At 47.3% G+C, this 13,242-nt stretch overlaps 1 protein-coding gene across 1 annotated transcript in view; it reads left to right on the top strand.

The window, feature by feature from the left end:
• The window catches only part of Znf704 (zinc finger protein 704), a 201,004-nt gene that overhangs the window by 156,516 nt on the left and 31,246 nt on the right, over nucleotides 1–13,242 (top strand). The window contains 1 exon segment of the mRNA XM_028887559.2: nucleotides 1,907–2,133. Within this exon segment, the coding sequence (XP_028743392.1) occupies nucleotides 1,907–2,133 (227 nt within the window).

Genomic DNA, 13,242 nt, shown 5'->3' with positions numbered 1-13,242 from the left:
ATTTCTCTGTTAGGCGGTCGCTTTGCAAAGAGCTAAGAGCCCAGCTGGGCCCGTCTGCCTATTTGGCTAATGCTGGCTTAAGATAAGGCAATGCTGTGGCCCAGGAAACACGATGAGTGTTTCTGAAAGATTCATCTTGTGTTAGCTTGTCTTCCTGGCTGAGGAGTGAAGGAAGTATTCACAGACTGGTAAGCAGATACCCTGCTGACACTGACGGGAAGCGACATTACCCACCGTGACGATGGCGCGTTCTCCTGCGGACCGTGGCAGCACATTCCTCAGCGTGAACTTCACTTTGCTGTAGGAGTCTGTGAGGGGCACGGCTGAAGGATGCTGTGCTGCATTCAGCGCTCCTGTTAGAGAGGCCCCTGCAGTTTGCTGTGTGCCTGAGCATCCGTTCCTCACCCTCAGTCTGCAGGGGTGGAAAAACTACACTGGCTTTGTGATGCTTAAAAAAAAAAAAAAATTAATTCTGCCAGTCTTACCATCGTGAAATGGGCAACTGCCGCTTCAGTTTAAAATTTGATGACTTTTACCAAAGTCTTTGTTTGATATAGTTGAGGAATTTGCTGGAAATCTATAACTAGGTAAGGGTAGTGATTTCTCTACGAATACTAATCTACTCTTCATCTTTGCTTCATTAGTAATTACACAGACATTAGTAATATTTTTTAATGAAGCATTTTTGGGATTTCCTCCCCCTTCCCTTACCCATTAGGGTTTTAATACATTCGCAATGCACATAAATATGGAAGAGGAATTATCCAGAAAGTAGAATTGATATAAATGCTAATAAGTTTGGGTGTCCTGAAAGAGAAAGGAAATCTGCAGTGATTAAAAGCCACCCTCCTCTGATGCTAACAGGAAGAAATCTCTGCGTCGGACTTCCTGCAGTTAAATTGAGCACCAGTCCAGTCAGTCGGTATCGCCAATAAATTCTGATGCAATCCAGCCCAACCACAGCGACAAGAGACGCTCACGGGAGAGGGCCTGCATGCTCTGGAGGACCAAGGGCCACTAGGGAACCAGGTCCTGGCCTCATCGCCCAGGGTCACTTACTAGTTAGACAGCCGGTAGATGAACTTCCTATGCCAGGGTCAAACGGGGACACTCTTTACTCTGAGTGACAGACATAACAGTGTTTGAAACTGCAGATGAGCTCCATTAAGTAGGGGGAATTGGAACTCACAGTACGAGCGCAGAAGTGGGGGACTAATAAGTGTGAAGGAGGAGACTACTAGGAGGGGGCCGGAGGGAAGGGGAAGAATTAGAATGAAGTATAATGACACAGATGTGTGGGAATGCCATTACAAAACCCATTATTTTATACGCTAAGTTTGAAAACTAAGCTTAAAAGGATATAAGAGCAGCCAGAGTATAAGAAGACACTATTTGTTTTAATCAGCAGTGGGAAGTCGTTTTAGATGCCAGCCTAGAAATTATCGATTCTGATTGACAGAGTCTTAAGTCTTAATCTGATTTCTTAGACATACGTCCCAGGAACCATAGTCACATGAGTAATGCCTTTTTTTAATAAAGAGAATGGAACCGGAGGGGGCATCTTGGTGGCCAGGTGGGAGGATACCGCAGGCAGATTTAACACTCAGAATCCCGGCAGCCAGCAAACCCAGAGGCCCCACAGCTGGTGAACGAGAAATAACCGTTACTTCCTGGTTTTCCGTTAATCTCCACCAGTCCCAAGGAAGGAGCGCTGTGCAGGAACACACACACATCAGAGCCCACACAGCCCCGCCGCGCTGTGGCTCAAACAGCTACTTAGAAGCTACCATGTGACGGGGTGGGTGAGAGCTTACAGCCGCTGTGGGTTGCTGCCTGCAACATGGAGGTGAGGACAGAGCTCCGACCCTTCCCCAGAGGCCCTCACTTGCTGTCCCTGTGCTCACAGAGGGCCTCAGCGGGTCCTGGAAGGAGGGTGCACCGTCCAGCAGCAGCAGCAGCGGCTATTGGAGCTGGAGCGCTCCCAGTGACCAGTCCAACCCGTCCACACCTTCGCCACCATTGTCGGCCGACAGCTTCAAGCCCTTCCGAAGCCCCGCGCCACCCGATGACGGCATCGACGAGGCAGAGGCCAGCAACCTGCTCTTCGATGAGCCCATTCCCAGGAAGAGAAAGGTGGGTGGTGCGCTGTACTCTGCACCCGAGGGACTGGTGCTTAGTCACTCATGAGAATGAGCAGATAGATACACACACACACACACACACACACACACACACACACACACACACACACACACTCGTGTTCTGCCTTGGTTGTCTCTGACATTGCCAGCTTCCCTGATTAAAGACAAAAACTGCCAGAGTACCCATGCGCATGCCCCATCCGGATGCACGTCCCGTCCTGTGTATACATTGTCAAACAGCTCTACCTTGTTTGGAAGCTGAAATACTGGACTGAGACTTCCCGTGGCTAAATGCTCTTAAAAAATAGCCAGTATTTTTTCTCTTTTCTGCTTCCGTCAGCCCAAAAAGCTTTGTTCAGTTTTACACAACTAGATATGTAAAAGTTGACACATAAATGTGTATGCTTCCATCCTGAAAATTATGTTTACAAAACAAAAATGTAATGAAGAGCTAAATATTGGGCTCAGTAGTTTGACTGACTATACATCCATTTGGTCCTTATAGAAGTGCTCTATGGAAATTGAGGTTCTGGGCTATTTTTATTAATTGGCCGCAGAGTCCACCAGAGCCACCATCCAAACCCATAGTCTTTTCGTTTTCTTCAGGAATCTTTGATTTATTGTTATCATTTTCGGGGTTTGGATTTTTTTAGCATTTATTTACGTGTGTTGTGTGTGTTTGAGTGTGCATGTAGAGGTTACACCACAGCTTGGGGGAGTTGGTTCTCCCCTTCTGCCCTGTGGGTTCTGGGGATTGCACTCAGATTTGGGAGCAAGTGCCTTTGCCCACTGAGCCATTCTGGATGACCCTCCGCCCTCCACTTTATAGAGGCATTTTTATTTCCTAGGCGACAGCAACCCTGCTCCTAAACATAGAGAACATTTTAGCATCATTTGACAAGGATGTGATACGGACATTAGATGCTGGTTTTAAAATTGTATGCGGGTGTCATCATTCTTAATGATGATCCATAAATAAACCGAGGCCTTGAGGATGCATTGCAACCTTGTCCTCCCCTGAATGCGTTTGGGGAGAGAAATTAAAAAGGTGGCATTGGTCCAGCACCCTCCCTGCCTCCCTCAGCATCACTCAGAGCATGCAGGGTGAGTAGGACAGCTGTTCTGTCCAGGTATGCCCCAAGGAATAGGGCCATCTTTACCCAGAGAGGAGGGCCTTTGTGCAGCATCCTGCTTCCCTGGGGGAAGTGTCCTGTAGAGTTCAGTTTGTGCAAGGGCACTCCATGAGACCCTGGGACTCACTTGATAAGCCAAGGAGCACTAGCACTTGGATCCACGGAAAGCTGCAGACAAGATTGACAGCTGTCTAGAGCTGAACTCTTGTTTGGCCTGCCACTCCCAGGGTATCTGAGCAAGCAGTCCAGATTCATCAGTGTGGACAGTGTTGTGGCAAGATCTCATAGAACAGTGGCCCTCCAATGCTTTCAAATACATTAACGAACACCTATCATAGACACATTTGTAACATGCTATAGAACCAGAAGTCATGTTCTTCCCTTATGGTTAGGCTGTGTCAGTCTGGCTCAGACAGAGTCTACACACACCAGCAAAATTAGCAAACAGTTGAGTCACCAAAGGAAAAGAGGAGAAAGCCTCATCACAAAGTGGGTAGCCAGAGTTCACATCTTCAGAACTAATGTGAAGATGGACACAGTACTGTGCATCCATAACCCCAGTGCTCTGATAGCAAGATGCGAGACGGAGACAGGAGAATCTCCAAAACCTCACAGGCCAGCTCCTCTGGTGTAGACAGCAGTAAACAAGAGACCCTGATGGGGTCTCAAATACGATGAGAGGCAAGGACTGACACCCAGGTTGTCCTCTGACCTCCACCACGGCATGCACACACCCATATACATGCAAATTAATATGCTTTTTTGAAGGGCACAGGCTTCCTTCACAGAAGGCTAGGTGGTAGACATGAAGGGGTCAGTTAGAACTATGTTGATTCTTTCTTGGTGTTTTCTTCCTCCAGACTCAGCCTTGCCAGTGATGAGGGAACTGATAGTCACTAATGTTTGACTGCCTTGGCCTTTTGTACTCAGAATTACTTTGAGTAGTAAAAAATAGCAAGAAAACAGGACAGCTATTATTCATCTCCTTGTTTACTTTGATGAACTGGTGTTTATTGAGCACCATCAGGCAATGCTGGGCACCCTGGGAGCAGGGGACAGCTGCTTCCCTCGGAGCCTGAGAGCTGGGTGGGCAGGGGTGGTGTGTGAAGAGGCTAGGCTAATTTTGAGAGACGAAAGCTGTCTTCAGATGTTGTTGCAGGATGCACGCACTGTCCTTCGGTTCTGTGACATTTCAAACCATGTTTGAGAAGGTCTCTCCAGAAGTCACTGGACTTCCTGCAATGCCACCTCTATGTCACAGCCTCTCCTGCCCTTTCTTTCTGGACTGAATGGCTTCAACAAAAATGGGCTCTTCTGTCATCAATAAATTGTGACCTTAAAATAGATATCCGCATTTGCACATGTATCCAGGGAGTGGGCGCCAAGAAACGTACCTCCTGGGCATCACAGACATCCCAGAATTTGCCATAGAGGAGATGGGAACTCCAGATGTGTGCATTGATAACCAAGCTCAGCAATGCCATCTGGGACACTGGGAAAGGAATATTCCATAGCACATCTGTGTATGGGCAGAAAACATAGTAAGGATGAAGAGTCCCCCTCTGGGCTTCAGTAACCTGTCTCCCTGCTAAGTCCAAGTATCTATAATCATTGGGAGTGAGGAGTGACTACCACGTGTCCCAGTTATCAAACTGAAGAAATAATTACTTGGCCTGAGCACATCTGTTCTTGTTTATGGAGCTTCCTAACTTCATCTTACTTTCCTACCTGTTCTTTTAGATTCTTAGTATAATTTGAACCCTCTGTCTTTGCAATGGTCTCATATCCAGTGCGGGTTGTTTGAGAAATTTCTAGACAAGTTTCTTCCAGTATGGGAGTTTTGGTTGACTGGTAGGCTGTGAGTCACTCTAATGAGAGGTGAGCATCACTCTTTAACTAGCAAGACAGGAGAGCATATGCTGGATGTAGGGTCAGCATTGTCCTCTCCAGTTTTCATTCCAGCTGTGTACTTACATGTGAGTGTATGCTGCAGAGTGTATTTCTTACTATGGCTTATCATTCAGAAAGTTTGGAAGCACCTGATCCATGTTAAAAAGAGATAAAATGTGATGCACTGGTAAATCCAAGTGCCACGATCAAAAGTCCGATGAGCCACATTCCAGCCTTAGCACTGTTCTTCTGAGAACCTAAGAAAGGCATCACCTTCTTGCTTGTAAACCTGCTGGTGTGTATATCACACCTCTTAAAGGACAGTTGTGAAGTTGTTAACTGTGATCCCATGGACTGGAACATGGGACTGTTTTAACAGACCTTGCACGAGCTACAAACACAGCAGAGGCAGCCTTCACTGCACGTGGGTATGGCTCGTAATTATGGACGCCAGCTGATCTTTCTGACCTCCTGCAGGCGCTCACTGCTAACTCTCGTGGATCCACTTGTGGAAAGAAGTTCAAAGTGTGAGTTGCCTTGCATAGACAATGCAGCATTTCATTCCGTCATACCCCAGATCTCTGATACAACCTCATTCCCATTGTGCAGAGGATGCTCACTGAAATGTGTGTATTGTCCAAGGTTGTGTTGCTTATATCATGGCAAAAGTACAGTGAGCTTAGCAGAAATCATAAAGATGATGCTCTTGAGGCAAAATGAGCTGGAGAGTCCACTGATCCCTCATAGCCTACAGAGGGATAATAATAAGGGCAGCATAATCAGCCACCACTGGACCAACACTCCATGGCCAGGTGTCAGCAAAGCGTTGAAGGTGCAGAAGGACACTGAGAGCTGAGGGGACTCAGACCCTTTTCCTACCCGGAGCATCCATTCCTCAGCCAGAGCAGTGAAAATGTGAGAGAGACACCGCCAGGCTGGCCTGGCTCTTCAAGTCAGCTGGTCAGCTTTGGGAGGGCGCATTCTAGCAGACATTTCCCCCTGGTTTCAGGTAGCCTCCAACTTCTGCAGAATGTGATTGGGACTTTGAAGAGGTTGTAGTTCCTGTCATGACCACAAGGTGATGCAATGACCCAAAGTATGGGCACTCCAGTAGTATGCCCATGAGAAAACCAATTCTATAGAAGGCTAAGAATTAACTCTCAGTTCCACAAGACCTCCTGAAAAACCCAAAGTGCTACCAAGTAAGGAAAATGCCAGATTCCTGGTTCCACCAGATCTAGAATCTGTGCATTCTGAAGTTGGGGTGTCACCTCTGAAGGTACCATGTTGATGGGGCTGTTGTACGGATTATGTGAAAAGATGGGCAGAACAATAAATGTAGCCACTAATGCCGTGCTGTGCGTTCACCTTTGGATACCCTTGAGTGAGTGGGGAGCTTGAGAACCCTGGGTGTGGAGAGAAGAGAGCACTTGCCTCCGTCTGATCCTGTATTGATGGAGCCAGTGCCAAGTGGCTCAGGGTGACTGTGAGGCCCTCCCTCAGTCACCCAGTGCACCTTTGGGGTTGATGTGAGAAACCCTGAGCAGTGCATTAACTGAGAGTAGCCCTGGCAGAAACTGGAAGTACATCAGGAAACCTGACTCAGGACTCCACATGCCGGACCATCAGCAGCACCTCAGAGACACTTACAGATTCTGATTTCCATCACGTTCACTTGTTTGGGGGGTGTGGTGACCACGGACAGTTTTTCCTGGGTGCAGGGAGAAGGTCTGCGCTAACACAGGAGCTCCGGTAGCTGTACGGTCTTACGCCACAAGTTAAAAGTACTTGTTACACTCTGCATTTCTTATCTTTCAGAACAAAAGACCAACAGATCCCTTTACTGTAAGTGATACCCGCCCCCAAAGCAAACAAACCCATAAAGCCCTCACACATGCGTGTGTTACCCATCTATCTCTCTGCAGAATTCCTTCTTCATCTATGTACCAGGAGCAACGAAGTCCCCATAATAATGGGGGTGGGGGGTGCAGTTTGGACGTCTGTATGTGGTTCACTGGAATGGCACAGATCACCAGGATTAGCCCAACTGATCAGCCAGGGAGAGGACCAAGTGCAGATAAGAGATCTGGACTAACAGGATGCTGGACTGGCCAGCCATGTGGTCTATACTGAGGGTGCTGGAGCCCCAAGGACCTCAGACATCATCTACTGTCATCATCTAAAGCAAGAACCATTCAACCTCACCTAGGAGTGAACAGGTGACCCCAAGGATGAAACTTACTTCTAGAATCCATGGATTAAGAAAATACATGACAAGGAACCTGCTTGTTAGGGAAAATATCTTAAATCCACCTTTATTGAGTATAGATTTCACAAACTAACACGAGCTCACCTTTGGTGTACAATTCTGTGGCCTTGGACTAAAGTCTTTCCCCAGGTCACCACTACTCTAACTGGCCGAGGCCAGCACTGCTGTGACCCTCGGGCAGCACGGTTACCTCCACCCTGGACAGGCCACCATCAGCGTGCATTTCTGCTGCTCCAGTGCTGGCTCTCGTAGGACTGAGGGAGCGTGAAGGGAGACATGCAGCGTACACACTAAGTGCCAAGTTCTGGCAACAGGAATGTGCTCTCGTTGCCAGTGGAAATGCAACATGGTATAACTACTTTGAAAACAGTTTGGCAGCTCCTCACGAAGTTAAATATATGCTAACCATATGACCCAGCAACTCTACTGTTGCATATGTATTTACCTAAGAGATTAGAAAACACATGTCCACAAAAAGACTTATAGGCAAATGTTCATCGCAGCTTTATTCATTATCACCCCAAACCGGAAACAATGCAAATGTCCGCCAGCAGGCACATGGGAAAGGAAGTTATGGCATATTCCTAGTAGAACACCACACTACCGAAAAAGAGGAAAAGCTGCCAGTTACCAGGGACGTGAGTTAATGTCAAAGTTGTCATGCCGTGGAGAAAGAAGACACAGACGAATACATTCCGCGTACACGTACAGAGACCTTGATTGTTGGTTGTCTTTAAGACAGTCTCACTAAGGTCAAGCAAGCCTTGAACTCATTATGTAGCTAAGGATGACCTGATTGACTGAAGTGGTAGGATTCCAGGGGTGTGCCCATGTGCTTATTATACATTCTGGGGACGAGCCCAAGGCTTTGCACGTGCTAGGCAAACACTACCAACTGAGCCACATTCTTTTGATACATTCATCACCACCTCAGCAACAAATGGTGCTTGGCAAGTTTGGATTCATTCATTACTTGTTCCTACTAATTTCATTCAATCTGCTCATTTTACAAATGAAGGAGGGGAGTCCATAAACAAACTCACATGTATAAGGCTACTTTCTCAGATAAGAATATAGCTGCAACCCTTTAGGGTAGCTCTTTCTTTAGCTTGGGCCCTGTATAAGGCTCTCAATGGCCCTGCTGACCCTGAAGGAGCCCTTGAGACAAGCTGAGAAGGGGGTGCAGTGCAGCACACTTACCTGCTCTCCTTTGCTCAGAGACCTGATCCACAATTTAGAAATTCAGACAAAGTATACACACACATACCTGCATACTATATATGCCCCACAATCACCATATATAATAATAATGCATCCCTCGGAGTCTCCAGTGCATCAGAAAAGCCAATATGATACGGCCAAGGCTACAGCACTATGGTGATGTTCACGTAACTTCTGGATTGTTGCTTTAATCCAGTGTATTCCTGAGCATGTCATATCATACTGCAGAATCAAGCCATGTCCCCACCCCTGGGACCAAAAGCCACCTCTGACAACCATTCCATGAGCCCTGGGTATCTGTCTAGATTTTATCAGGACAATAGAAGGCACTCCATATAGCCCAGGTATGAAACCACTTTAAAATATGAGTGTGGCCAGGTGTAATGGCACCTTTAATCCCAGCGTGGGGGTGGGGGGTTGCAGAGGCAGAGGCAAACAGATCCCTGCGAGTTTGAGGCCAGCCTGGTCTATACATAGTGAGTTCCAGAACAGGCAGAGTTACATAGTGAAACCCCGTCTTGGGGGACAAAAATAGGATTGTGGGTTAGGGGTGGTAGTCCCAGCCCTCAGAACATAAGGCAGGAGGATCTCAAGTTCAAGCCCAGCCTGGACTACACAGCAAAATACTAACTCAAACAGAAAAATAAATAAGTAAATAGAAGAAAAAAAAAAAAAAGACTGAGAGCTGAGGTCCAAGGTTGTAGCCAGTGGCCCAGGGCATTTAGTCTTCAATCCGGCTGCCCAGGGAAAGCATCTCTAGAATTTCTCTACAATCCTCAGCACCAGGCCGCTAATCTAAAGAGCTTGCCAGGAAACGTCTCCACGTCTCACGTAGGACAGTTTTAAAGTTCAGAGTTTGCAGTGGTCTGGTGTGCCCAGCCTCCGGGGTGTGGAGGGGTGGGACGTTGTAATATTAGATGAGGCAAGGAGGTGGCAATTCCAGCTAACAGGGGCCTCCCTGGCCCTTCTCTGTCCTTCAGCTGCTCTTTGTGAAGGCGGCCTTTTGTGAGCCTTCAAGTCAGCTGACATTGGCTTTGATGTTCAGCAGGAGTGCTTTCCACTGGGGGCGAATTTTCAGCTGTTGCCCCCATGCATTTGCGGGCAGCACATCTGTTGGAGGCCTGAGGAGAGGCCAAGGTTGAGCATAGACGAGCCGTTCACACTTGGCCGCAGTGGCTTGGCCGGCCGCTCTGCTTGGTTTGGCTTCCCCCAGACAGCTTGGACCGTGCAGCCATTTGGGCGTTGTTTATTTAGCTATTTTTTCGTGTTCTCCTCCTCCTGTGGCTTGCCTTTGCTCCAGCATAACAGCAAGTAGTCTGTTTGTGGACAGAGGGTTGATTTCAGCTGGCTACAGTGAGGGGACCTTGAAAAGAATTAAACTACCATTAAGTGGCCTTGGCCTTGAGGGGAGCACACCCTTGGCCGGTGCAGAGCGAAGCTGGCTGCCCAGGTCCATTGAAGCTGAGATGATCCTTCCTTTATGTTTGGTTTTCTCTAAATTTAGGTAAGCAGTATTAGTCAAGTCAAGTCTTTGTTTGCTTTGTTTTGTTGGTTTGTTTTTCTTTTAAGGCAGGATCTCACTGTGTAGTCCTGACTGGCCTGGAACTCGATGTGTAGACCATCCTGGCTTCAAACGCACAGGGATCTATATACCTCTGCCTTCTGAATGCTGGGATTAAAGGCCCAGCATTTGTTTTTAATTTATAAACTTTTGTTTTTTTAAAAAACTTACAAATAACTAAAACCATCACATTATCACTTTCTCTCTCCCCCCAAAAATCATTACTCATGTTCTTTTATGGCCTTTATTTCCTTTTAATTGCTCAAGTTCTGGCAGAGGGTCCATGGCACACTATGGACCTTGGAGCTTAGTCTTATAAAAGTAGAGATGGGGTTGGGGAGTTGAACAGGGATGATGGGACAAGCCAGGATCTAATAATCACGCATATCCACCGCCACAACCACAGCAGCATGAAGAAGCAAGTGACCAGAGGGACTACCAGAACCTAGGAATTAGCACAACTCTAGAACCTCAGCTGAGAGACTACCAGAACCTAGGAATTAGCAGAACTCTAGAACCTCAGCAGAGGGACTACCAGAGCCTAGGAATAACCAGAACTCTAGAACCTCAGCTGGAGGAGTGACCACCTGGCAGAAATGGCAACTCCAGAAGAGAAATGTAACCACACATAGCTGTGGCCTGCCAAAATGAGAACCAGGGGAATCAGGATTTTCTCCTGCCTGCTGCATCCTCCTGTTACCTCCCATTGGCCGCATCCAACCAGAACCCCATGGGCAGGAGCCCGTTGATTCTATGCATGGAGGCCAGCCTCCTGAGGCACTGAGCAGGGTAGAGGACAGAACAGAATGACCTGTGGGGTCAAACACGGCAGATCAGGAAGTCCCTTGAGAATGGGAGCTGGTGAGATGGTTCAGTGGGTAAAGGCACTGGCTGCCAAACCCAAACACCTGCTCAGTCCCACAAAATAAATAAGACGTAATTTGAAAAAAGAACGTCCAGGGCTGGAGCGGTGACTCTGTAATTAGAGCACTCACTGTTCCTGCAGAGGAGCCCGGGGTTCCAAGCACCTGCATCAGGCAGCCCACAGCTGCTGTGCCTGCAGCTGCAGGAGATCCAGTGCATTCGTCTGGCTTCTTCAGGCACTTGCACACCCACAGCGCACACACAGGCAAGCAAGCCCATGTGCAAAAAACAAAACCAAATTCTTCTCAAAAAGAAATTCAGGAATGAAAAAGTAAATTACAGCTTCATTTTTAGTGTACTCAGTACACATGGGATAAGATCAGCTACTTTTCTGTTGCTGTGATAAAACCCCATGTCTAAGGCACCGGACTGAGAGCTCACATCTCGAACCACAAGCATGAAACAACACGCTTGGAATGGCACCAGGCTTCCGAGACTCAGGACACACACACACACACACACACACACACACACACACACACACACACACACACCGATATACTTCCTCCAGCAAGGCCACACCTCCTAAACCTGTCAGACAGCTCTGTCAACTGGGGACCTGTACTCCAACATCTGAGCCTGTGGGGGACATCTTCATTCTTACCACCACAGGGATTAACCTAACTAATGCCCATCACCAATCTCAAGATTAACCGAAGGACTGATATGCTGAATACCTTTTTGCATGTATGTTATAGTTGGAATATGAAGCCCTCTCCCCCTCTACACACACCCTTCCCCAAGATGCTCATCTTGAAGGCTTGGTCTACAGTCAGTAGATCCAGTCGTTAAGAGGACTTTGTCTTTTCCCGCCTTTTTCTTCTTTTTTATGACCTGTTGAGTCTAACGAGTGCTGCCCAATTTTGCGTGGCTATGGGGCCATCCACACTTGAACAAAACAGACTCTTTCCTCCTCCAGCAGCCATCATCTGTCAGTAGCTTCTCTGCAAGAGGTGGGGGCCCATTTGTGTTGGAGTGTTGACAGGCTCAGCTTGAACAGGTCTTACACAGCAACCACAGCCGCTGTAACCTCGTGAGTGCAGTGGGCTTGTCATGGCCAGAAGACATTGTTTCACTGTGGTGCTCCCCGTTCTCTGGCTCTTACAGTCTTTCCTTTCCTGCTTAGAGATGGTTCCCGAGCGGCATTGGGAGGGGTGTGATATAGATGCCCCACTTTGGGCTGAGCAGGCCACAGATGCTTACTCTCTGTCCCTAGACCGGTTATCAGTTTCTATACTGACTGCCATCGACTACAAAAATAAACTTTTCTGATGAGGTCTGAGAGCTGCACTATTCTGTGTGTGTAGAAATATGAATTTAGAGGGCAAACATCAATTTTTAAAATCAAATGCTTTAATACAGTACAATCCAAAGATAAAGTAATTTGATACTTACATGCTGAGGGACTAGAATATGAAAATTTTGTTTTACATGATTAAACCATTTATGTTTCTATAACAGCAGAAAACTTTTTTTGTTGTTGTTTTTGTTTTTGTTTTTTTGTTTTTCGAGACAGGGTTTCTCTCTGTAGCTTTGCACCTTTCCTGGAACTCATTTGGTAGCCCAGGCTGGCCTCGAACTCACGGAGATCCGCCTGCCTGTGCCTCAGCCGTTAAAGGCTAGGCTCACAACCAAAAATATAACAGCAGAAAGCTTTATGTACAGTAAACACTGCAATTGATAACGTGGTAGTCTCAAACCTGGGCTAAGATGTTCAGGTGTGTTTGTTGGCATTAGATGGAATGACAGCATTGTACAGTGAGAGGTGGGTGTTGAGAACAAATCCTACCGTGAAGGTCGGTAATGCAACCGTATGGGTAAGGGCTCCCAGAAACACCCCGGAATTATTATGCATTTGATACTGAATTAATTTGGGTCATTGTGTGTTCAAAAACTGTTTCCTGGGCTGAGAAGGCGGCTCAGTTGGTGAAGCACCTGAGAGGACTTGAGCTCGAACCCCCAGATGGAACTAAAGTTATAATAGCTAGGCTCAGCGGCTCACACTTGTAACCCCAGTGCTGAGGAGGTGGATACAGGCAGCTCCTGGGGCTTGCTGGCCGACCAACCTAGTCTGCTTGGAAAGTTCTAAGTTAATAAGAGACC

The sequence above is a fragment of the Peromyscus leucopus genome, chromosome 2 (genome assembly GCF_004664715.2).
Source record: "Peromyscus leucopus breed LL Stock chromosome 2, UCI_PerLeu_2.1, whole genome shotgun sequence".
Lineage (NCBI taxonomy): Eukaryota > Metazoa > Chordata > Mammalia > Rodentia > Cricetidae > Peromyscus > Peromyscus leucopus.
The sequence above is the reverse complement of the archived record's forward strand: the minus strand, read 5'-3'. Positions and strand labels throughout refer to the sequence as shown.